Source organism: Plectrocnemia conspersa, unplaced genomic scaffold (genome assembly GCF_051122295.1).
Source record: "Plectrocnemia conspersa isolate PC_06_02 unplaced genomic scaffold, ASM5112229v1 ptg000006l, whole genome shotgun sequence".
Classification (NCBI taxonomy): domain Eukaryota; kingdom Metazoa; phylum Arthropoda; class Insecta; order Trichoptera; family Polycentropodidae; genus Plectrocnemia; species Plectrocnemia conspersa.
In genome coordinates this window covers 23,385,507-23,410,052 of record NW_028277170.1, presented here as the reverse complement: position 1 = coordinate 23,410,052, position 24,546 = coordinate 23,385,507, and the positions used below count along the sequence as shown (strand labels likewise).

Below are 24,546 nucleotides of genomic sequence, written 5' to 3'. Positions count from 1 at the left end.
GCCAGCCGTGCAAAACAAAAAGGCAAAATCTTTGCATCACAGTTCAATAAAAAGTTATATTTTATGACTTTTAAGAAAATATTGAAAAAAAAAACATTAACTTTAATATAATATCTAATATAAATATAAAATATATCGTATACGGGTGTATACTTTATCATGACCAATAACTTTAACAATTTTATATATATTCTTAACGGGCACGATAACGAGTACACCCGGCAGAGACGAATGTACATATTTGTAAAGAGCCCGTTTGGTCTTTACTATTTAATTTTTTAATAAACAGACAGGGGTGGAAGTAAAGGGGGGAAGAGTCAAAGGAACAAAAGAGACTTATCACATGCTCAAGCTGCATTGGACGAGCTCGGTGTTTCTTCGTCGACGGGGCAGCAGACGGTGATGGACGTCGAGAGAGAACGTTTCCGACGCGACTGGCGCCTGCCCGAATGTTTCATATATGTAATCTTCACCTGGTTGACCAGGTACACGGGTAGAAACGAGAACGGAATGGTCTCCTCGCAGATGTTGAAGTCGCTCTCTCCGTCGTCCATCTTGATGAGCTTCGGGTTGGGGTCCAACCGTTTGTAGAATACTATGTACGGCGTGCTGCATCCGCTGAGGCTATATGCCATCTGCTCGGAGCAATACTGGACTTGAGAGTCGTTTAGGATGTACCAGTCCTGAGGGTTATCTCTGGCGATGGTGTAATAGTGACCATTGTCAAGATTAGTGCCAGAGTGTACGATCACGGCGTACATCTCATACTTAATCACAGTCGTCCCTTCGGTCAACGTGATGTGCTTGTTCAGCTTAACCTGGTGGAAGAGCTTAGCGCGGAGACGGCGCTTCGGGTCGTAGAAGAATTGCTTTAGAACGACTATCAAGTTTCTCGGGGCGGCATCAATGGAGACAAAGCGCTCCGCATCTTGCAAACTCTGACAACTTTGGCAATGATACTGATTATCGCCCTGAAGCTTTTCCGTAGACAAATAATAATCCATCAGCTGGGCGATGGAAAAGTTGTCACTGTCTTTTCCTTCGGGGAAAGCCAATTGCAGATCCCAGAACGCATCCTTCTTGGAGCTGACAAAGTCGCATTTAGAGCAGCGGGTGGAAGTGTTGATCGAGCCCGCAAAGACTTCTTGGACGATAGTTTCGTTGCAAACGGAAGTTGAAGCTACAACATCATCCCTTACACATCTGCGCTTCTCCGACGAACACTCTTCGTCGCTCTCTTCCTTGGTTTCGCCCTTGGTGGATGTCGATTCTAAAACAAAAACATCCATTGTTATACATACCAAATTAAAATACTAAGGCACATTCATTAATTTGTAGACGAATCAGTAAAATACATACACGGGGTGTGACAAAATAATTGGACCACTCCAACATTTCATTAATTTGTAGACGAATCAGTAAAATACATACACGGGGTGTGACAAAATAATTGGACCACTCCAACATTTCACATATTTTTATATATAGCAAGCAACTAATGTAGGAAATAAATGTTGTGCATTAAAACATTTAAAGCTAGTTAGTAGGCGATGACTTTTAACAAAAAAAAATAGTGAATATATGTATACAATACAGTTACAGATTGAACAAAGGAGACTGTATTCAGCGTGGAGCAATATGTGGTTCTGTCAAAATGTTCGGATAATTGGTAATTTGTGGATTAATTCCATAATATTTAATATTTTTTTGTGTAAAACAGTGATTTTTATAAAACGACCCTAGGAAAAAATATTTCAGCTGAAGTGAAAATTCCTATTTGTACTTTACTTAGTGAAGAAACTCTTATCAATAAGTAGTGAGAATAAAAAAAATGTTAGCACTTGGATAGCAACCCATTAAATCACAAGAGAATGCAAAACAACCCCTCGAACGGACAGAAAATTTGTTTCTATTGCATTGTGGGTTACAAACAAAGGTGTAACAGCTATTTTAAATGATGAAGAAATCGAAATATGTATCAAAGAAAACTTTACAATGTCGATTACGAGAGGTGGATGTTAAATGCAGCACCACAGTGAAAAAATCACGACTAACAAACATGATGATGTTTGTTAGTTGTGAAAAAATATGTCTTTAAATTGTTTTAAAATATTTTTTTTCAATTGAGTCTGTTTCTCCGACGAGATAATCGTGCACACGCTGACCGAACTATGTGATTATGTGCCTGTGCATCTATGTGACCTTCAGAGGTCACCTTTATGACCTTTGGAGAAGTACAGGGAAGAATGTGTAAAAAGAATTGTAAAATATCCACATTCATGAATGTTATGGTCTGTTATTAGCGGAAAGTGTGCTACTACCCTTTATTTTGCTTGAGGAACGATGAATCAAGATTTTTTAAATTGTTTAGTTAGATAAGTTTACCCATATTTTATTGACGAAAAATCTAATAGAAATTTGTTGAGCAATTCTTAAATCCATCGAATAAATTAGATATTTAATAAAAACAACATGAAAATTTATGGCCAAACGACCTAAAAATAAAAAAAAGCACGTATAGAGAGTATGCCTAGAAGATTACTTGGAAGTAATAAAAAAGAAAGGAGGTGTTCTAGATATTATTTTTTTAATTAAATATTTTTGTGTAAAAATGTTGTTTTTATTTTATTAAATTACATAAAATTGGGTATAAACTACAAAATGTTTGGTCCAATTATTTTGTCACATTAGTTGTCAAAATAAGTTACACCTTTTTCCTCTAATATAAAATATCTTAAAAATGCGATAAAAATTCAATAGATTGGTTCTATTGTTCTTTATATTAGTAACAACATTACGATAAAGGCGCAGCAGTATCTTTAAATGACCACCTAATTTGGAATAGTGACGGGATGTAACCGATTGAAATTCATTGATGAATGAATGTTTAGTACGGTGACTCATGTCTGTCACTCTAGCAAGTGTACAATTGAACTTTTTAAAGTTAAAAAATTATATCCTTTTATACCATTTATATTCAATGAATTATGAGATCTCTCTTACTCATTTAGCGCTAATGCGATGCAAATAACACTTCATCACAAACATATCAAATAGAATACTTTGTATGCGGGCAAATACTAAAGGCGGATGACGAGAGCAGCTGATATTAAGATCCATTATTAAATTTATTTTATTTTTAAATGTTTTATATTTGCATATGTTTATACAGCTGCATAGGAAAGGGTGGGTCAGTGCCAGACGTTTTTGAGTAATTTTTAAAAAGTACTGCGACTGGGAAGTGGTTAAAGCATCATAAAACAATCAAAAATAATAATTTATCCGAAATATACGTCTCAAATCCCATTCCCGTTAAAAATAAACCGCTTCTCCCGCACGCAAAGTGTTAACACGCACACATAGTTCAACTTGAATGGTATGTCTGGACTAGTATTAGTGCCATTAATCATTTTTTTTTCAGTAGCAGTTACCATTAAATTTAATATGCAATTATTTTTTTTACTAGTGTAATTAATATAATATATTACCATCAACAGGCTTCTCGACCTCTTCTTCTTTGTTGGAAGTCGAAGGTTCGGGTTCGTCTTTCTTCGTGACAGTGGTCGCTTTAATTGACCGCGCATAAACTTCTAGCTCGTGCAGCTTATCCAGATAATAACTGAAACGATGCATTCGTAGTTAATGATAGAACATAGCGTACGATTGCACAATCCGAAGCAGATCACCTACCTTATGAACTCAGACGTATCTTGTTGAGTGCCCCTCGGAAAGTTGGTGGGCTTCGAAAAGTTATAAATCTCTTGCGGATTCAAACACGGGATTTGAGAAAACATCATGTGCGCAAAGAGTGTTTTCATATTGCAAATAAGAGGGAAATTTAAGTCGCTCAGCACAACTTGGTTGCTGAATCTAAGAAAAGAAAAAATGCAATTTGTTACAGAAATACATACTCTACGCGCCTCCATTCAGCGAGATGAGGTCAAACTTGATTACTAATAGGCGGCACTCTCTTATTAATTAAATTATTATATCTCATATAAAATGTACTCAAATTCTGCTATACAGTAATATATAAACATTTATTAATTCGGGGTTATGTACGTTTGTATTAATTGAACTGTACAAGTGTGGTCATCTCTCACTGAATTTGGTAAAATATTAATAACGCCAAATTATGACTAAACTTATCATAATAAATACGCCCGCATCATAAAAATCGCAAAATGCAAATACATGTAGTGAGTTACACGTATGAAAATTGCTTGAAGTACTCACTGTTTGGTCATGAACAAGGCTTGAAGAGCGCTGTTCATGTAGCACGTGTTGCCCAAGTTGACCAATCCGACTTTGTTCACTTGCTTGTTCGAGAGCTCGGACACCATGAAGGCGCGCTTCCAGATGGGCACGTTCATGATGTAGCCTTTGGACTTCATGTGAGAATCTAAACAGTTAACCTGCGTAGACAATTTTTTGTTAGCGATATATTGCAAAGTGTAAAAAAGCGAAACAATCTTATACGTACTATCTCGTTGTACTGTTCCCGGTGGATTGGATGAGCGTCGAGCAGGGCCGTGAAGGCCTCGACCAGGTTTTGCAAGACGGAGCGACTCTCGGCGGACGTGTCGCTGGCTAGACTTTCCAACACGATGGGAACCTGATCGGCGAACTAAAACATACAAAAATCAAGTACGGTGGTATATTTTAATATTTTCACTGAATGGTTTTAAAATCGGAACGATCTAACGAACACTACGAGTCAAGAAATCGGCCAAATTTCTCTTTTCGTATATAAATAACAGTCGATTATCCGCAACCTTTAGTTATTGAAGACCAAATATAGGTGTTATCGAGTGGTTTGCTAAGTTAACGGAAAGCTTTTAATGTAACGTAATAAAAATTGTGAGTAAAAATAAGGAAGCGCACCGTAAACCAGCAGTGGTGGTGTGATAATATCGTAAATATGACGACAGTTATCTCTGGACTTTGACTTTATATAAAGAGAAGTCAAGGTTGAAAAGAGACTGCAGTGTATATTGTATGCGACGCTTTAGTACCGGAGTGCATTCTTTCAAGTAAGCTAAAGTGCCATTTAGAAACCAATCATTTGAATTACGGCAGGAATTGTGCACTTTTATTAAAGAGGAAGAACACGAGTATGGTAATAACTTTTTCGTGAAAATAACCTGCTTCTATGACATATTTGAAAAGGGTGAGAATTTAGCTTTAAAAAAAAATTACAACCGTTGAGAAATAAATGAAGGAAGATGATTATTTCTACCCTGTTGCATAAGTTGCAGTGTAAACTTTGATCAAGTAGATTAAAATCTGTTTTTCAATAGCATATATCATAATATATCAACTGGTTTGAAAAATACTCGAAGAGATAATAAAAATGAAACTAAAATAATCTTATTTATTTATTAATTCGTAAAAAGCTAGGTTTTCTAATAAAATATTTTCATCCGTACCACTAATTATTATTTATATTAATTAATGTATTTAATTTGATTTTAGGCGCAGTAAAAATATAAGTTGATCCAATTCGAGTTTCCTATATATGCAGCACTGTAAATCAGACAGCTGTCAATAATCACACATGTTCAGAGTATCAGATGTTAATTTGCAATAACACATTTACGAAATGGATCGCTTAATGCGTTAAAGTTGTTCAATTGTTCTACAGAAATAACAATTCTGTACGAACTGTGTATCGAGTTGTCGCTACTAGAGAAGAATTGTCGATTCGTCAGTGTCAGACTCCCTTTAGCGCATTTTGCCTCTGGACTTGTACCTACACTAGCATAAAATTCAGATACATAAGAACTAAAGCTCAGAAATCTCAAACAGCAAAGAATTTATAAGAGCAGAATAAAATTGATGCTGATTTTTCAAAAAAAATCTTCTCTGATAAGGTACATTTCCACCTCTCTGTGTATGTTAATAAACAAAATTGCTGCATATGAGGCAAGGAAAATTCTTATGAGATTCACGAGAAATCATTACATGCCCAAACAGTGATTAGTGCGCATTGTGGTCAGACAGCATCATTGGGTCTTACTATAACAGCGTAATAAGCATATGAAAACCGATTATTTTCGGCTCGAAATCAAAAACAAGATGGCGCAACTTGCCACTGGCCGTCCAGATAATGCAATTTAACGCCATTGAATTTTTTTGTCGTTTCTACACCGACAAACCCGAAAAGTTGGAGCACCTAAAAAGCAACATTCACCAAGTTATAGCCGAGATACTGCCCAAAATGTACAAAAAAGTATTCAAAACGATTGGCTGCTGCAGTCCAGAAGTGACCATTTAAATGACGTTACTAATAATTAATAAAATACATCTGTATGGGGTTCATTTATATTTAGGTTTATTATGGTAACACTAGGGTGACGGATACAGTTCCTCTTGATGACTTTGGTGCACTCGTCACGATTATAATCTTAAATTAAAAAAAAAAAATTTGGATACTTATGCACATACCTTATCAAACATCTCAATGGAGTCACGAGTGGAAGCTAAGATGTGTAGGAAGACTCTGATGGCCACAGTTCTTACAGATGGATTTTGCAGGGATTCGAACAAGTCACTGATGACGGCGCTTGAAACGTCAATTAAAAGATCGTATTTGCTGGCCTCCTGAATGTTCAAATAAATTAATAAATCAGATGTGAGTATTAAATATTAAATTGTAATAACGCTGTTCATACCTGAAGACCCCTCATGAACGATATGATCCATTCATGCAAAGATGGAGTGCCCTCCCAAAAGCATAGCCAACGGCAGAGCGTTATCAGTGCTGTGCGGAGGCTAATCTCTTTCTCGATGTCCATGTTGGATCTGCTGCCATCGTCGGCGCCAGGTCCTTGTTTGAGGAAGATTCGGACGGCGATATTCCTAACCGGCGAATCCAACAAGTTCAACACGATGCTGATGGCGGGGCATGTATTGGGCGCTTCACAAAAAAACAAATCATATATTTTTAATAGTCGCGTCGAATTTTAGCTCTACGATAAAATAAAATATATCTCACTGGCTTTGGATATGATGTCGTACATCTGCTTAAACAGGCTGAAAAGCAGATTAACCCTCGAGTTGGAGTCTATGTCGATCAGCATCTTCTTCAGATAGTCCTCTACTTGCAGTACCTGCATGTAGAAGATCACCTGGTCGCTGGGTTCCTTCGGTATGGGAACCTTGGCTAAAATACACACACATATATCACATTTGTTTTATCCACTTAAACTTTCAAATGTTGAATGAATAAAACACGAACTCCTAGTATTATGCATACTTACACAACAACACCACAATGGCCTTGCACCATTTTATCAATTCAGCGGGAGTCAACAAGTATGCCTTTGAAGTGTCCAAATAATAAGCTAGCATCCCCAAATCGCTAGGTACATTATTATCCGTAACAAGTCCTTGCTTTTTGACAGCCATCTTAAATCTGAAAAATAAAAATGTAAGTTTCAGTATTATTGATCAAAATGATCCCTAGAAAAAAAGTACATTGGAACAGTGATGTTTTAAGAATTATATATATATATATATTAGTTTCATGCATAAGTAACATCAATAATTAACTTTATAATCGTTAAACTTTTTGAATTCAATAAACCTGTGCGAATTACTGCGAGGACATCGTAAAAAGGCATAAAATAATGAGACACGGTTAATTTTATTTTAACTCAAATACGAAAGTGTCCCATCATTTTAACAAGCATACGCATCTGTGTTTCAAAATGAATCATCATGTACTTACACAGTAACGAAATCTGAGAAAATATGATGCACGTGTTTCAAGATCCGTGACAATACAGAATGAACCATTTCTATCGCAGGTTTTACTGAAAGTGCACTATCGCCAATGGGTAATTCTACAAAATAATATTGAATTTTAACAAAACAACCGTTTTAATTCTTCATTTGAAAAAAAAGCACATTTATTTTTCAAAGATCGTGAGAAATAAAATTAGCTGAAATACATAATTCTGTTTTGCGCAGCTGCGATTGAGTTAATTCAGCAAAATTTATGGAATATTTTAGATACATGATTTTATCGATTTATTGTTTACAATAGATAATGATGTTTGAAGCGAATTTCATATACATAAAGATAAGATCCCTATTCAGCGTTTGAATAGTGCAAATTTGCATATATATTTATTTACTAAAAGATAAACTAACCTCGATCGAATTACTGAACTGATTAAAATATAATCATTGCAACTTGAAACAACAAATACAAAAACGTAACACAAACTCCACAAAACTTTGCGACGCACATCTGCATTTGAGATAAGCGTTGAACGATAATAAAGGGTGGGCCATTGCAACATTTTGTTTCTTTCAACAAACGAATTGTATAAAGTCAGTCATAGTATACACCGCCACAAATGTTTTTCGAAAGTATTAAAAAGCATTTTTTGCAAGGAGCGTCTCATTATCTTGCACTTCGAAATAAAATAAAGGCGCATAAAAAATCATGGATTTTAGAGCAACACTAGTCACTCAAGCGTACAAATTTTTTTCAAATTCATTTGAGATGATATAAATGATTTTTTTATGAATATTCGATTGAGAAACCTAATTATGACCTTTATTAAATTAAAAAATGAATGGTCAAGAATCTGCACTCTTTTTTCTGACATTTTAAAAATTAACCGTTATATAGACCAACACCACCGAAGTGAGTTAAAAAAACATTCATTAATATAAAACAAAGGCAAAATTTAGCACAGATAATAATAAATGGTTCAAACAATAATAAACATATTCAAAGTAAAAATATGACATTACTTATGCATCAACCTTATATTTAAGCAACATAATATTGAGGATAATAATTCAATCAACATTCAACACACGTTTGTTGTTGAAAGTTATTGATCCTGTAAAAGGGTTCATATGCAATTTGAAAGTTTCAAAATTAAGAATCATTACTATATGGGCACAGCTGAAATCACAAGGTGGATGAAAATATATATAGCTATGCATGATGGACAATCGATCGACTTTACCAGAATATTCGAAAAATCTAAGAAGCCGATTATCGGCCCCTGATTATCCGACTATTTTTTACGCTATATACATATCGATTTTAATTTAAAATTTAAAAGAATGCATTTACTGTAGCTTGAATATCTGAAGGTGACTATGTCAGTTTGCAAATAATCTATTATTCTATTATGTTCACTTTGTATGTAATAGACTAATAGGACTCGACAACTAATAAATAATACATAGGTGTGTATATATAAATATATTTTTATATATAGATACATGATTTTTTTTAAATTTAATTTTAATAGAGATAGATCTGAGTAATTTTTTTTGGAAAATAGAAGACAGATCAACACAATCTATGGTCGAAAGTGTCGATTGGTACCACACAATCTAACGCTGGTAAACCGACCGCATGGTTAACAATGCGTCTTTCTCATCTGGTGTGACAAAAAAACAATCTTTTTGGAACGCTGGAGGTGAACCATTTATGGCACCAATAAGCGCCAGAAAGGCAAATCTTGGGTGGATTGCATCAAAAAATGTGATCTGAGATAAATAATAAAATAAAAGCTGTTGTTTTTAGGAATGCATTTTTCGCATATGTTATGAAAAATAATCTGTGATTAAGAAGGTTCAACTACGCTATATTTTAACAGGCACAACTCTGAGTTGAAAAACCGAATTGTTTTGGCAAGTTTGTCGTATATTTCTGACCAATCATCACCATAGTATATATTTTGTATTAAAAAAACCAAAATCATACTGTATGGTTAAATGGCCATTAACATTAAAATATCAACGGCTCACATTGATAATTTTGTAAGCTACGCATAAGTGTATAAATATTAATTAAGCATTTGTATTGAATTTGCCTATTTTTAAAATCCAATTATAATAACAAATACCCTCCCCATTTCACGTGTCGAAAAGGTTGTGCAATTAAATTGAAGTATACAACTAACTTGAAAGGGGCTATTACATTTCATTGGTTTCCAATGTGCTCAGAGCTGACTTACAAGTTGGTTGTTTTTTAGTTATTGGATAATTTAATATTATTTATATAATATACTTGATTGCTTTTTTTTGCCTCTTTTAAAAAGTTCTGAGGCCAAAGGGGTGTGAGTTTTCAACCAAAGAGAAGCCGAAAAAATACATAACAGTTTATTTAATAAGTATAATTTACTTTTATTAATGTATGACAAATGCAGCTCTTGGAAGTCAGTCATTATAAATTAAATTGCTGATTGATTCATTTGGTGTAGATGCAACAATATTAAATTATAAATTCGTGAAAGCTTATAGAGCTGCAAATGCTACAAGAGCAGAGTTAGATAAATACAAACAAGATAAGAACAGTAGATAAGCAGTGAATCATCTAGTGCATATACCGTGAAAAATGCAAACGTATACATAATTGCACTTCTCACATATAACTATTAATATTAATCTGTTGTCGAAAGTAGATAGCAATCTTTATATTAGAATAGAAGAGATCTTTTTGTATTCATAATAAAATCTAAGCTTTCGTGGAGAAAATATTTTTAAGTGTAAAAGCAAAAATCCAATATCAATGAGATTTTCGACAAGACAAATTTTGCAGTCTGTTGGTTGTAACCAATCAATAGTTCAAAGACTTAAAAAAAACCCCATCATATCAGATTCAACAAATCGAGTTAATAGTGTGCGTAGAAAAATTATTTCGACGTAAAACAGCTGTAGTTATTACCAGCGAGTACAATGATACAAAAAACAAATAAATGTGGACACAACTCGTAGGCGTCTCTGGGATGAGGGTCTCTTCGGTCGTATACCTGCTATAAAGCCGTTATTGACCTAAAAATGATACAGAAACGCATGGAATGGGCCAATAGCATATAAATCGGACTTCTATCGATTGGAGAAGGTTGATGTTCTCCAATGAGGGCAAAATTAATTTATTCTGGTCAGATGGAGCGCTTACGTTCGTCGTCTATGAGGTGAAAAATACTGTGATTATTGTATCCAGCTAACTGTGCGAAATCCAAGAAGGCAAATGATCTGGGGATGCTTTTCGTATTTTTATCAACGGAACGGTAAAAGCGGTGGATTATAAAATCATCCAAAATTTTAATACCTGGGCTTAAATTTTGATTGCATTTTCATGGATGATTCTGCACCCTATTATCGGGCGAAAATAGTAAATTATATTTTTTTGAAATCAATTTTATCAATGTCTTAGAAATAAGATTAAAAATTAAAATAAAACTAATTATTTAATAAAAGATTTCAGATTATTAATCTGCATTTTTATATATAGATAATATATAAAAATGCAGAATTAAATCGTTGGACTAGCCCGGGAACAGCCGCGATTTGAATCCTATTGAAAAGCATCAAGAAAAAAATTAGAATGCACAAACCATCTAGTGTATAAAAACTAAAAGAAATGGTCGAAAAGGTGTGATACGAAGAAATTTACAATAACTTGATTGAATCCTTGATTAATTCTATGCCGTCGCGTGTTTCAGCAGGGTTGAAAGTTAAGAAGGTGCAACAAAATATAAATAAAGATTTATTAATAACAATGCAAGTTGTCTTTTTAAGTTTCTTTCTATAAAAATATTTTGAATCTAATAAAGAATCGGATTTTTTTTTTACTTATGGGTCTAATTATGTTATCTAATCCGTTGTATCTGGGTTGCTACATGTGTAATACTTCAAAAAACCTTTAAATAGTTAGAAATAATACATAAATTTATTTTAACTATAATACGTTTTTAGTTTCACAATGATTTTTAAGGTGATACGCTTTTTTTGCACACTACTGTATTATACGTGTTTAGTTTCATATGAAATATGATGATTTTAAAGGTGATGCGTTTTTTTTGCACGCGTCTGATGTTACAGAATTTGTGCTGAGCTTTACAGAAAATGTTTGAGTGATGTGTCATCAGCGGACCTAGTTTCATAATTTTAACATTTATAATCGATTTTCCCTCTAGCATTTTATTAGTTACCATACCATTATTAGTTAGTACACCCATACTTCGCTATACTTCCGCTCTTTATACGGCATTTCGCTATAACGGCCCTCTTCAATTAAGGCACGTTTTCGATTTACGGCCTTAAATGTTTCGCTATAACGGCAAAACAACTTTTTTTTCGATGTCGATTTTAAAAAAAAATTAAAAATAGATTTAATTTGCATAATTTGAAAATGATAGGTGAAGCAGCTATCGCCGATGAGGCTGCATCTAAGGAATATCCCAACAGTTTAAAGGGAATTATTGAAAGAGGTGGTTATTAACCTGAACAAGTGTTTAACGTAGACGAAACAGGGCTTTATTGGAAGCGAATGCCTGATTGCACGTACATTTCAAAAACCGAAAAATCTGCGCCTGGTTATAAGGTTTCTAAAGAACGATTAACTTTGTTACTTGGTGCAAATGCTGCAGGTGATTTTAAGCTAAAACCACTTTTAATATATTTGTCCGAAAATCCAAGGCCTCTTAAAGGACTAAATAAAAATCAATTACCCGTCATATGGAAATCCAACAAGATAGCTTGGATGACTAAAGCTACTTTTGAGGATTGGTTCAAAAATCACTTTTGTACAGAAGTGAAAAAATATTTGCGAGACAAAAACTTAAACAACAAGGCTTTGCTAATTTTGGATAATGCACCAGGGCATCCTACTAATTTATCCGAACTATTGATTGAGTACCTTCCGAAAAATACAACAGCTCTGATCCAACCAGTGGATCAGGGTGCAATAGCCACTTTTAAGGCATATTATCTACGCCGAACTTTCCGACAACTTATAAGTGAAACCGATGGTAAATCTTCAATTAAAACATTTTGGAAAAACTATAACATCAAGGATGCTGTTGACAGCATCAGTGAATCATGGAAGGAATTAAAATTAACAACAATGAATCATGTTTGGAAAAAAATATGGCTAGAATGTGTAAAAAGTACTGATGCAGAAGTTAATTGCCATTCTGAAATTAAGCAAAACATTTTGGATCTAGCACATGATTTCGGCTTTGAAGGTTTGAACGAACGTGATGTGCTTGATCTACTTGAAGCTGATAGGGAACCCCTTTCATATGAGGAACTCATTCAGTTGCAAGCAGAACCGGCATTTGATGAAGAGACAGAGCCTGTTGTATCCAAACAGCTAACATGAAAAAATTTGTCGAAAGCTTTTTCTTATTTCGAACAAGGAATAAACATCCTCCTTGAAAACGATCATGACGTCGAACGTAGCGCTAAAGTTTCTCGAGGAATTAAACTCAGCCATCAGCTGTTATAAATCACTGAAGAACGAAATAGACAAGGCAAGACAAACAACGTTGGACAATTTTTTTAAGCCAGGCCCATCCTTACCAGCGAAAAATGAGAACGACACTGATCTGCAGGTTACCATTTCTTCATCGTCTTCAGATTAAAGTCATTTTAAAAAAAATTATGTATGTATTCATACACATATTTTATGTAACACGAAGTTGTTTAATTTTTGTTTATGGATTATTGTTGGTTTTTGGAGTCTGTTATTATTTTATGTACAAATGTATGTATTTTTGATTTAAATGAAATAAAAAGATAAAATGCATTTTAAATGATAAACCATGTTACATATTTAACAAATTTGGAACCGATCCCATTGAATTTGTATTAGAATAATTGATTCCTTATAAGGCTTTTCGCTTTGCGGCCAAGTTTCGTGGAACGTATCTAGGCCGTAAAGCGAAGTATGGGTGTATAGAATATGACTCGAGAAAAGCAATAACTTTTGAGTTTTTATGAATACCATTCAGAGTGAGCCTTTGACCTGTTAGCTGAACATGTCTAGTAGTTTCAACGGATTTTTGTTATTGCAAATCTGAGATTTTATTACGCATTAATTTAGCCTTAATGAAGAAAACATGTCATCAAAAATGTCCTAATCGTGTGAATAGATTGTCCTATTAGTCTTTGCGTTTTTTTCTTACATTTGCCAAAATGTATAATTTTTTATAATTAACGATAATTTCACTATTCTTTTAGTGTTTAACAGAAGTCATATCAATGATGCTATTTAGTAACGGGATATTTTATGTTTCGATATTTACAACCCTAAATCAATGATTGCAACGGAGATAAAAGAATCTTAGTTAAGCTATATTATGGTTTGTGAGTTTTAACTTGGTCATAATGCGGCAATAGCAGTTAAAAACATCTGTAATGCAATGGGAGTGTCAAATGTGTTTTTAAAAATTTCTTTCTAGTAATTTTGACATTGAATATCTACGTAAAGGCAGGTCCTTAGGGGGTTGTTAGTGAGAATATTAGACTGCCATCAAAGCAGGTCCGAGATTAACGGTACAGATGCTAGCACAAAAGCTCAACGTGTCGCCTATGTCTGTTCACAAACATTTAAAAAATTAGGAATGGTGTTAATTTGCAGAATTTGGGTATCTCATAAATTGTCTGAGGAAAACGTTGCATAGCGTATCTTAATATGCCAATCATTATTGATTCTAGAAGTGAAAGATTTATTATTGAGTCGTATTGTTACACAGAGAACAGGATTACACCCCAATAAGATAATGTTATGCATTTGATGGGATGTGAAAGTGTGTGCTCAGTTAATTCGTTTAAAAACAACTCAGACCATAAAAAATACCTTCCCTAATAAAATAAAACACAGTAATTTTACACCAAGACAACGCGCTCTCATGTATCCAAGAATACGATAGAAAAAATCAATAGATTTTCTTGGGAACTTCTTTCTCAGATACCGTATTTTTCAAACATTGCTCTAAACGACTATCATATTTTATATTTTTGGGTGGAAAAAATATTTTACAAAAATGGATGAAAAAACGTTATTGCGGTATTAATCACTTCCAAAAATACATTATTTTTCGAATCAGATATAAAAAACTTGATTAACATTGAGTATATAATTTAGTAAAAGTATTACACATTTTAATTTTTAACTCGCACCTTAAAAACGATTTTTGTTAATAAGTATTACAAATTAATTGGCGAAGATTAAGTTTTAATTTGTTTGTGTACTGTACCTTATACCAATAGTGCTTTTAATTACAGCCACTGGACCTCTAAGTAAATATACTTATGTGTTTATAAAGCAAATCACTATTTATATATCTGGGTTAATTCAATATATACAAATAATTAACTGACATTTTGTATAAGCAAACAAATGATTAATCTTTAGTATGTAAACAAACGACTGATATAAAAAGGTAGGTGTCGAGACGACGAGATAACTCAATGCCGCCATGTTTGTTTTTTTTTTCAAGGAATATGTGAAAAATTCGATATGACGGCGAAGATTGTTTTTATACGGTATACGGGTCACCAGATAAGGTTCTGTCGACCCTTAGCCCTTGATAGCTTACTAGCAGAACCGCCCCGGCGTCGGGCGCCACCATCGATCGAACAATTAATAATATTTGTTCGTTTACGCGCAGCTATCCGTATCGATCGAGATGACGCGCGGGGAAGCGCGCGGACTGCGGTTAGTATGTCGGAGCGGCGGGGACGCGGGGGCTCCGGTCCCAGCGAACATACGGATCGCTCGGCCATTGTTTTCCGTTGATCTAATGACAGGCGCAGGATACTCACGCTTTGATGATGGATATTTCGCCGCGGGCGCTAGCCCTTTAGCGGCGCCCCGCCGACGAAATGAAGGGGCGGAGTCTCGGGGCAGGGTCCTGGGAGGGACGGACCCCGATCGAAGAGGCGCTCACTGACGGCGGCGAACGATTGAAACCCTTTCCAGCTGGCAGCTACGAAGTACAATAGAAAAACAATTCAGACCTAAACACACACTTTATCGACCATAATTCATAAAAAAAACGCTTAAGCATCAATCCTCATTTTAATATCCATAAAAAAAATATATAAATACGCAATTTAATAAACTCATTTACTCACGTCTATAATGAATTATTAAAAATGTTTTTTATTTTATGAAGAAAATCTGATAAATCACACCAGTCTTCAAACTACTCTATTGACTTTTACTGCAGTCTTGGTTGGTTAAATATAAATAATTTATATGTTATTGATTCAATATTACAACTCAAAAAATAAATAACATTATATGATTTTAACTTTTCTATTCGTAGTAATATATACATTTACTTATTTATTAATATTTTTTTACATTCAATGTAAAAATGTTGTAGTGAATGTGTATTTTTTAGTGCAGTTATATTTTCACTAGTTAAGTCCAAATACATTTTCACCATTAGATATATATTTCTACTATCTAAAATAAAATGTAATCTAAAATGTCCATAAACTCAATTTGACAGTTGCGCAACGTCCATTTGCTGTTCTAATTCTAACCTAACCTAATGAAAGTTCTAAAACTGGTTATAGTTTTAGAACTTTCATTGCAAAATACAAACTAAGCCAACTCATCTCTCAGGGGAAAATAAGCAAAAAAAGAAGTACATACGTCGCATCTCGCATATTGCTCCATAGCTTGTCTGCCTTGATATTACACTAATAAAAATATGAAAGCTATTCTTATCAATATTACTATGGACTTCTATATAAGAGGACTGATCAAAGTATTTTCAACCCGAGTTTTGGGCAATAGGAGAGCGCAAAAACAATTATCACTTTTCAGAAGTCAAAAATTCACGTCAAAAGCAATAAAATCGTGTAGGCACCGTCGCAGTGGGAACGCTCGGTAACGAGCGTTTGCGCAACTATTTGAAGAAAATATAATTTTAACTAATTAATCAACCTATATTAAAGTATATTTCACTACAAATAGAAAGACGTTTATAAAATAAGTCTATGTATTATATATAGACAATGGTTAAGAATTCAGAACCGAACATTTCCACTATGACGACGACTTATTTCTATTAGCATGAATTTTTAATTAGCATGCTTCTAGCACATGATTAGATGAAGCATATTAAAATCGACTTTTAGTCAATAAGAAACCATAAATACAATTATAACTTTTCAGAAGTCAAAAATCCCCGTCTAAATCACTAAAATAATGTTTGTGCAGTTGCTGTGGTAACGCTCAGTACGAGCTTCTTCAATTGTAAGTCGCTATATTGTTATAAAAAGTCTTAACACAAACGTTAGATAACCGAATGTTTCCATTGCGACGGTGAAGGGACGATTTTATTGAATTTGACATGGGTTCTAAACAGACTCTCTTGAAGTTGGCTAGAAAAATGCCTGCCAATATGCTTTTAGGGTCAATTTACTTGGTTGGGCTCGCTACATTTTCAGATGTCAACACAACAAACCAAGCGTGCTCTCCACTGCCACTCTGTCGTTATTCCCGCTTCGTTCGTTGCTCTGATTACCTTCGCGTCCTACATACAATTAGATAAATTTGTTGTTGCTTTATTGATAGTTATTTATGTGGTGTTCAATGTTCTGACCAACGCTCACTCACATTTAACGCTAACTCGCATCTTCATTGTTTTTAATAGTAAGAAAATTTGTCAACAATGAATTACGTAATTATATGTTGTTTACAATATTGTGGTGAATCCTATTGAACGTTTTGTTTTATCAACGGACGTCAAATGTTTTTGAATCGTTTTATCAAGCACTCGATTTTGTATACACAATCAATACGTAAACAATATTTTTAATAGTGTAATAAAAACATTTAAACATCTCTGTGAAGTAATTTATCGAAATTAGCATATCATTAAGATAAAAATTAATGAGGTCATAACTGAGTCGATTATCTTGTTGACTTGTGCTAATTTGTTCTGTAACTTGCGATTGTTATATTTATAGCATATTAAGTATTTTTTTCTAGCAAGTATTTTTTACGTTTGTTCCTTAAAATCATCGGCTTTCGTTTATTTTTATATTTTATAAATACGGACCTTCGCTTACGCATAGGACTGACCCTAGCTTATTACAAAAACTAAGTTGCTCCCCCCACATATTAGAAACACATTACATTTAAAACATGAGCTGATTTACATTCAAATATCATACACAAAAATTACTTTACAATCAATCATCTTTCGAAAATTATTTAAAAATTCATATTAATTAAAATTATCTACAAGAATACTAGTAGATAAAAATAACTGCATAGTGTTCGTTTATTGTATTGTAATTATTTAATACCTTTGTTCATTTAAGATCTAAAAGCAGTACTGTAACGTTGAAAAACAGCGGCGATGACAACTGTATGGTAACCATAGAACAAATAATATAATAGTAGCTAACCATAGTGTGCATAGAAGAACGACGAGATGCAGAGAGTAATTTATAAAAGACTATCATCGAGTCGCTCTACTATAATAGTTATATTATCATGGATTTTCGGTTTTGGCGAGAGAGAATAATCCAAAAATTTAAATGAATCACTGTATGATTCATCGCCAGGCATTGCTTGTAAAACATTTTAAACTTTCATTGGAAATCGTCATGCATGATGTTGTCAAGGCTGTCAATGTTGTCAAAGGAAATGCATTAAACACGTGACTATTACGTGAATTGTGTACATATGAGACTAAATATACAGACCTACTTTATTATACATAAGTGAGGTGGCTCTGACGTGGAAATGTGGGCTCTCAAAACTAAGCTTGAAAGTTTCATGGTTTACCAAAAAAATATTCTCGCACATAAGCTTACAAACACTTCGTGGGTTGCATATCTTGCACATTAAGCATATATATTTGAGTATATAAACACATTAAACAAATAATTGCAAGGAAAAAACAACAATGTAATTTTAGCCAGAGAAAATATTTTAACGTTTGTATCAAAGCTGTTATATTGAAGACAAAAAGCAGTACAAAACAAGTCAGCTGTTTTTTTAAAGATTGTGAAAATATTACTTTTGACGATATCAATGACACAATTATATGCCGCCGAGAACGAACCTGAGCACTGGGAAAACAATGATTCCTGGCCTAATGACAAAAATGGCATTTTGTGTATTTTTTAACATCGTAATATAATTTCTTCAATAATTATTAGTAGATATGAGTTAACTCTTTGATACTTTAGCGTACTCACGTTTAGTGACCCCGTGACGAGTTCTTGTGCTGTTCTTTTCGCCCTGGCACAGTACTCCCACCAGCGAACTAGCCATAAGCAGTTCGCGATCACGGTGAACCGACGGCGAAATCTTGGAGGGTTGATTGCTCGGCTTCTGAAGCCAACAGATTGTCCTCCGGTTGAAGTGGGATTTCAACATCTCGTTCGGTGGGAAAAGCGATCTTGAATGTTTAGTCCGACGTATTCTTTATCCTGCGGCTTCTCGGGCTAGGTGAATACTGGCTTGACACGATCTATAGACACTGCTACCCTTCTATTTACGATTCTTAGCGTCAAGACCCTTTCTGTATGGAAAACCACTATGTACGGTTCATCGTATGTTGGGCTTAACGAAGCTGCAGTTGCATCACGTCGGACGAATACGCTCTTAGCCGACGATAATTTTTTGAATGTAAATGTCGGTATGCTTCCATGCCGGCGAGGATTTGTAGGGTGTTACGCTATTATCTTGACACGCAGATTATCGACAAAGTCCTGAGGCTCGTTCGGTGTAGCTTGAGTGCCTAGATTGTCCTTCCATGCTGCCCTGATTCCAAGCAGAACAAGTGGCAGGATGTCCGTCCATTCTTCTCTGAGACAATGTTCCACCATGCCGTTCGCCGCTGGGTGATATGCCGTGGTTCGAATGCGAACAGCACCTGACAGTCTCATTCTCTTTTTAAAGAACGAGCTCTTGAATTTGCGGCCTTGATCAGAGGCAATTCTTGCTGGAGCGCCGAATCTCGCAGCCCAACCAGGGTTTTAGCAACAGTCTCTGCTGTTATGTCAGCGATGTGAAACGCTTCCTGCCATCTTGTAAAACGGTCCACGCATGTAAGCAAGTATTTACAATTACCCGATATTGGTAGCGGTCCTTACTATATCAACGTGGACATGTTCGAAACGTTTCGTCGGTGTCTCGAAAGTTCTTAAGGATTCGTAGATGTGTCGGGACACCTTAGAACGTTGGAATGGTATGCAGCTTCTAGCCCAGTTGCAACACTGTTTTGTTATGCCCGGCCAAAAGTAGCGTTCATTAACCATCTTGACTGTCGTAGTCGTCTCAAGATGTGCTAATCCCTATACCCAGTCGAACACTGCCCATCGGAACTGCTTGGCTATGAACGTGCGCCTTTCGTTGCACCAAATGTTTGCGCCCGTTCTTATTTCCGTTGGGCTAGAGACAATTTCCGGGAGAATAAACCTAACGGCTTCCAGCCTCTCGTGGAAGTTTGCTGGAGTACTGCTCCCACGGCTACGTCTGATGCGTCGGTGAATAGCGCCAGCTTCGCCTCAGGGTCCGGATAAACAAGTAACGTGGCCTCGCAGACACCACATTTGCAGATCTCAAACGCGCTTTCAGCGGTCGAGTTGCGAATCTGCGGCTTTACGTATGTGCCGCCGATAAAAGTTCACTATACCTAAAAATTCCTGCAGTTTTCTGATTGTTAGCAGTTCGAGGAATCCATTAATGACAATCACTTTTTTACTCACTGGCAACGTTCCGGCTGCAGATACACTATGCCCGAGAAATGTCACTTCCGAAGCACTAAACACACACTTGGACGCGTTAATCAGCACACCGTGGTCCTCTCATCACGTAAGCACTTGTGTTCTTCGAGGTCCTGTGAGGCAACGAGAATGTCGTCTATGTAAGCGTCTGCGTAAGCCCTCGATAAACCGCTGGAAGGTCTGAGCCGCATTACGAAGTTCAAATGACATCATGGGGGAATTTGAAGAACCCGTACGGAGTGATGATCGCCGTCTTCTGCAGGTCTTCAAGTGTCACCGAGATTTGGTGATACGCACGCACCAGATCTATTGACGAAAATATTTTCTTTCCGCTTAGCCAGCTGGCGAAGCCGAACCCCATTTTTGCGTCACGTCGCGTTGGTAGGTCACCAGTTAAAGGTACTCACGTTTAACGTTGCGATCGGTTTACTGACCCCATGACGTGGCTCTCTCGAGCGGCGTTCGTGTGCCATTCTTTTCGCCCTGCCACACTTCAAATAAATATAAAAATTAAACACCGTTACGACATATTTTCTGAAATCATATTTTATGTGAAATACTAGTGTTAAGCATTAAAAATATATAATACTCATAAAATTTACCTGATGATTAGCTGTGTTTTCTTTGCTGCTCAGTGCTGCCATATAGTGAATTTATTTACTGCACGTAACATTTTATTTTAATAATTTATTTTTTATGTTTGTTATCTTCAATTTAATCTGAAACTGTTATCGCTTAATACTCGTACATATGGTAGGCGACTAAATTTAAAACATTGAAAATAATTAAAAAATACTATACTGAATATTTATTTTACAGGAGTTGTTATCCCTTTGCCCGATATATTTCGAATAATCTAATTATTTTTATAATTAAAATATTACAATATTTGGGGTTCTAAAAAAGTTAAAATGATTTAAAAAATCACGCTGAGCGTTCCTACTTTGACGGTGCCGGCAGATTTTATTGCTTTTGACGTTAATGTTTGCCTTCTAAGAATTGATAATTGTTTTTGCGCTCTCCTATTTACCAAAATTCGGTTTGAATTCACATCGATCAGCCCTCTTATATTAGAAGTCCATAGTAATATCGGTAAAGATAGCTATCATATTTTTAAGAAATGGCGCAATATCGAAATGCAGACTATGTTGCAATATGTAGGATGCAATGTCTGTCTATTTTCCCTAATAAAAGTTCTTAAACTATAATTAGGTAAAGTTTGGGTTAAAACAGCAAATGGACGATTCGCAACTGTCAAATTGAGTTTCGTGGACATATTAGCGCCTATCAGTTAAATTATATTTTTGCTAGTAGAAATATATATCTGCAAGTGAAAATGTATTTGGAATTTACTAGTGAAAATATAACTTTACTAAAAAATACATACACTAACATTTATACATCGCATGTAAAAAATAAGTAAATATATATATTACTACAAATGGAAAAGCTGAAATCATATAATTTTACTAACACCTGCCAGATAAATTACATTTTACCTGGTTAAAATATATATCGACTGGTGAAAATGTATTCCTAAATGATTTTAGATTTTCTTTTAGAGATAACCTGAGAATTTCTGGTTTATAATGGTAGTCGGTTTTTACTTTATTTATAATTATATTCCTGCTATGATTTTTTAGAGTCGGGCTCCGGGAACTTGTCCCCTCTCGGCAGGCCTGAAGCCACTTACCAAACTCTAAGAAAGGTTCTTTGATTACTTTCCAGATCTTGATTTACATATTGTCAATTGGATTGTAGATCTCTTTACCATAAGAACCACAAGGATTGGCAGAGGCACTTTTTGAACTTCGACCCAATAATGAAACACGGATTGAATTTGCTAACAAACCAGATCTGTCATATTTTTGGATGTCAATAACTGAAAAAGCTTTCAAAATTGCACATGAGGAGACAATCAAAATGATGTTGCCTTTTGCAACAGTCTACCTTTGCGAACAAGGATTTTTCTCTCTGATGAACATGAAAACAAACCAAAGAAATCGATTGAACCCTGAAGAGAGTATTCAAATTGATCTGATTTCAAAATGCTCCTATTAAGATGTTATTATATCAAAAATGACACAACATCATTACTACAAACCCTGAATTAAAAAGGATTTCTCGAATTTCTGTTTCATTATGACAATATTAATTGATTTTATATTTATTTGTTTTCTCTGTATAAATAAATTTAATAAGATTTTCGAACTTAAATAATATATGAGTTTCTACCTTTCAAATCTATGGGGTAACGTCGGTGTAATATGTAAAAAATTTAACCGATTCCTGACATAGACTAAAACAAGTTTTCACTTCGAAAGAAAAGGGCCACAATCAAATGGAAGTTATGGAAAGGAAACTAAAATCGGGATATATTTCTTCCCAGCTAATATGCAACTGTAGCAAAAGAAGTTATATCTAGAATCTTTCCTTACGATTTAGTTTTATCAGATTTTATCTTTTTCAAAGATTCCAGCAATAAAGATTACCACGTTTATGAATCTATGCACCATGGAAGAATTGCTGGTGACAAATGTGTTACTGATAAAAGTCCTTAGGTATAACATCAATGGAACTATTGATTACAAAGTTATATTTTCTGATGAATTTTCCCTATTACCAAGGTGCCCTAAACAAATCGAATCTTTTTTGTCATATGTTGCCCAGCTTCATCAAGCCCCACAGAAAATATCCGACTAAGTACAATCATTTGCAGGAATTAAAAAATGTTACAACGAAAAATTGCCATGATTTTTATGATAAGCTGAATTACGACGGATGATCTCTCACCATTCATCATGAAAATTATAATGTCTGTCTTGTTTTCAAGAGATTGTTGTTAAGTTTAATTATTTCTTGGTGCCATAATTAATATTTTAGATGTAAGCAAAGTTTAGTTTCCGATTGTGATTTTTTTAGATTATTTCTTAAAATACTGCTGTTAATTGATAATAATTAATGTCAAGACTAATTTTTTTACAACAAAATGAGACTAGCTTAAACTTAAATTGTATAATACTAAAAAACAGAGTAATGTTCATGTTTATTGATAAATATTGTTTTTTTCTATGATTCTCTTGCGCCAATGTATTGGCTTCATTAATATTATGCTCTTGTAGTTGGATCGAGTTTTAATGATGGAGTTATTAAAATTTGTTTTTTATTAATAATATTTTTAAAACTAAAATAAAATTAAAATTTTGCATATCTACGTTAAATATGTCGCATATTTTACTCATTCAATACGGCAAAACATTATTATATTAACGAAAATTCTATTTTTTAGAATTGGGTATTAACTCAATGATCCATAAGCATTATATTTATATAACTAGACATCTGCAACTTTCAAAATGTAATACTAATTAAGTTTTTTCATCACCTGTCATTTGTAGTTCCGCAGTAATGCAAACAGTTGTTCAACGGTTATGCAGTATCACCGATGTAATGTTTTTTAAATATAAATCCAACTATCTCTACATTATATATGTAATGTAATTGGCACGCTTGCTTTTAAATGAAATATTCAATTTATTACTCTGTTAAGCGTATCCTTCTGTATGAACAGTGTATAATAATACATGTAAACAAAGGAAATATATTTAATTATGATTAATAAAAAATTCTTTTGTTTTTGATTGGAGGCTCTGACGGTCGACTAATAAAAAATAAGCATTTAAAAATAAAACAAGATGGCTGACAGTAACGTGACAGTAAGGCCGGTTTCAAACGTGCCGGATGGATTCACCCGGCACCGGGCCGGCGCCGTGTTGTGGGGATGGTGTTGTATGGGCTAGTACCTACCATTTCAGACGTGCACCGGCCCAATGCTGCCCATACAAACCACCCCCAATACACGGCGCCAGCCCGGTGCCGGGCAAATCCATCCGACACGTGTGAAACTACACTAACAGTTTTCAATCATTTTGCTACGAAACAATAATTTTCATTAATTTTTCATGTGTGTTGTTCGATTTGACTGAATATAAATATTCGGATTGCAACTTAACTACG

General features: G+C 34.6%; 1 protein-coding gene across 1 annotated transcript; it reads right to left on the bottom strand.

Moving 5' to 3' along the window:
* Positions 1–215: 215 nt before the first annotated feature.
* On the bottom strand, positions 216–15,782 carry DUBAI (Deubiquitinating apoptotic inhibitor). Its single transcript, XM_088187909.1, has 10 exons — positions 15,592–15,782; positions 7,263–7,417; positions 6,998–7,165; positions 6,675–6,919; positions 6,448–6,603; positions 4,484–4,627; positions 4,237–4,415; positions 3,691–3,870; positions 3,489–3,619; positions 216–1,270 (listed from the first exon to the last, which is right to left on the bottom strand). The coding sequence occupies exons 2-10, from the start codon at positions 7,408–7,410 to the stop codon at positions 348–350; spliced, it is 2,274 nt and encodes a 757-aa protein (XP_088044035.1). The 5' UTR covers positions 7,411–7,417; positions 15,592–15,782; the 3' UTR covers positions 216–347.
* Positions 15,783–24,546: the final 8,764 nt, after the last annotated feature.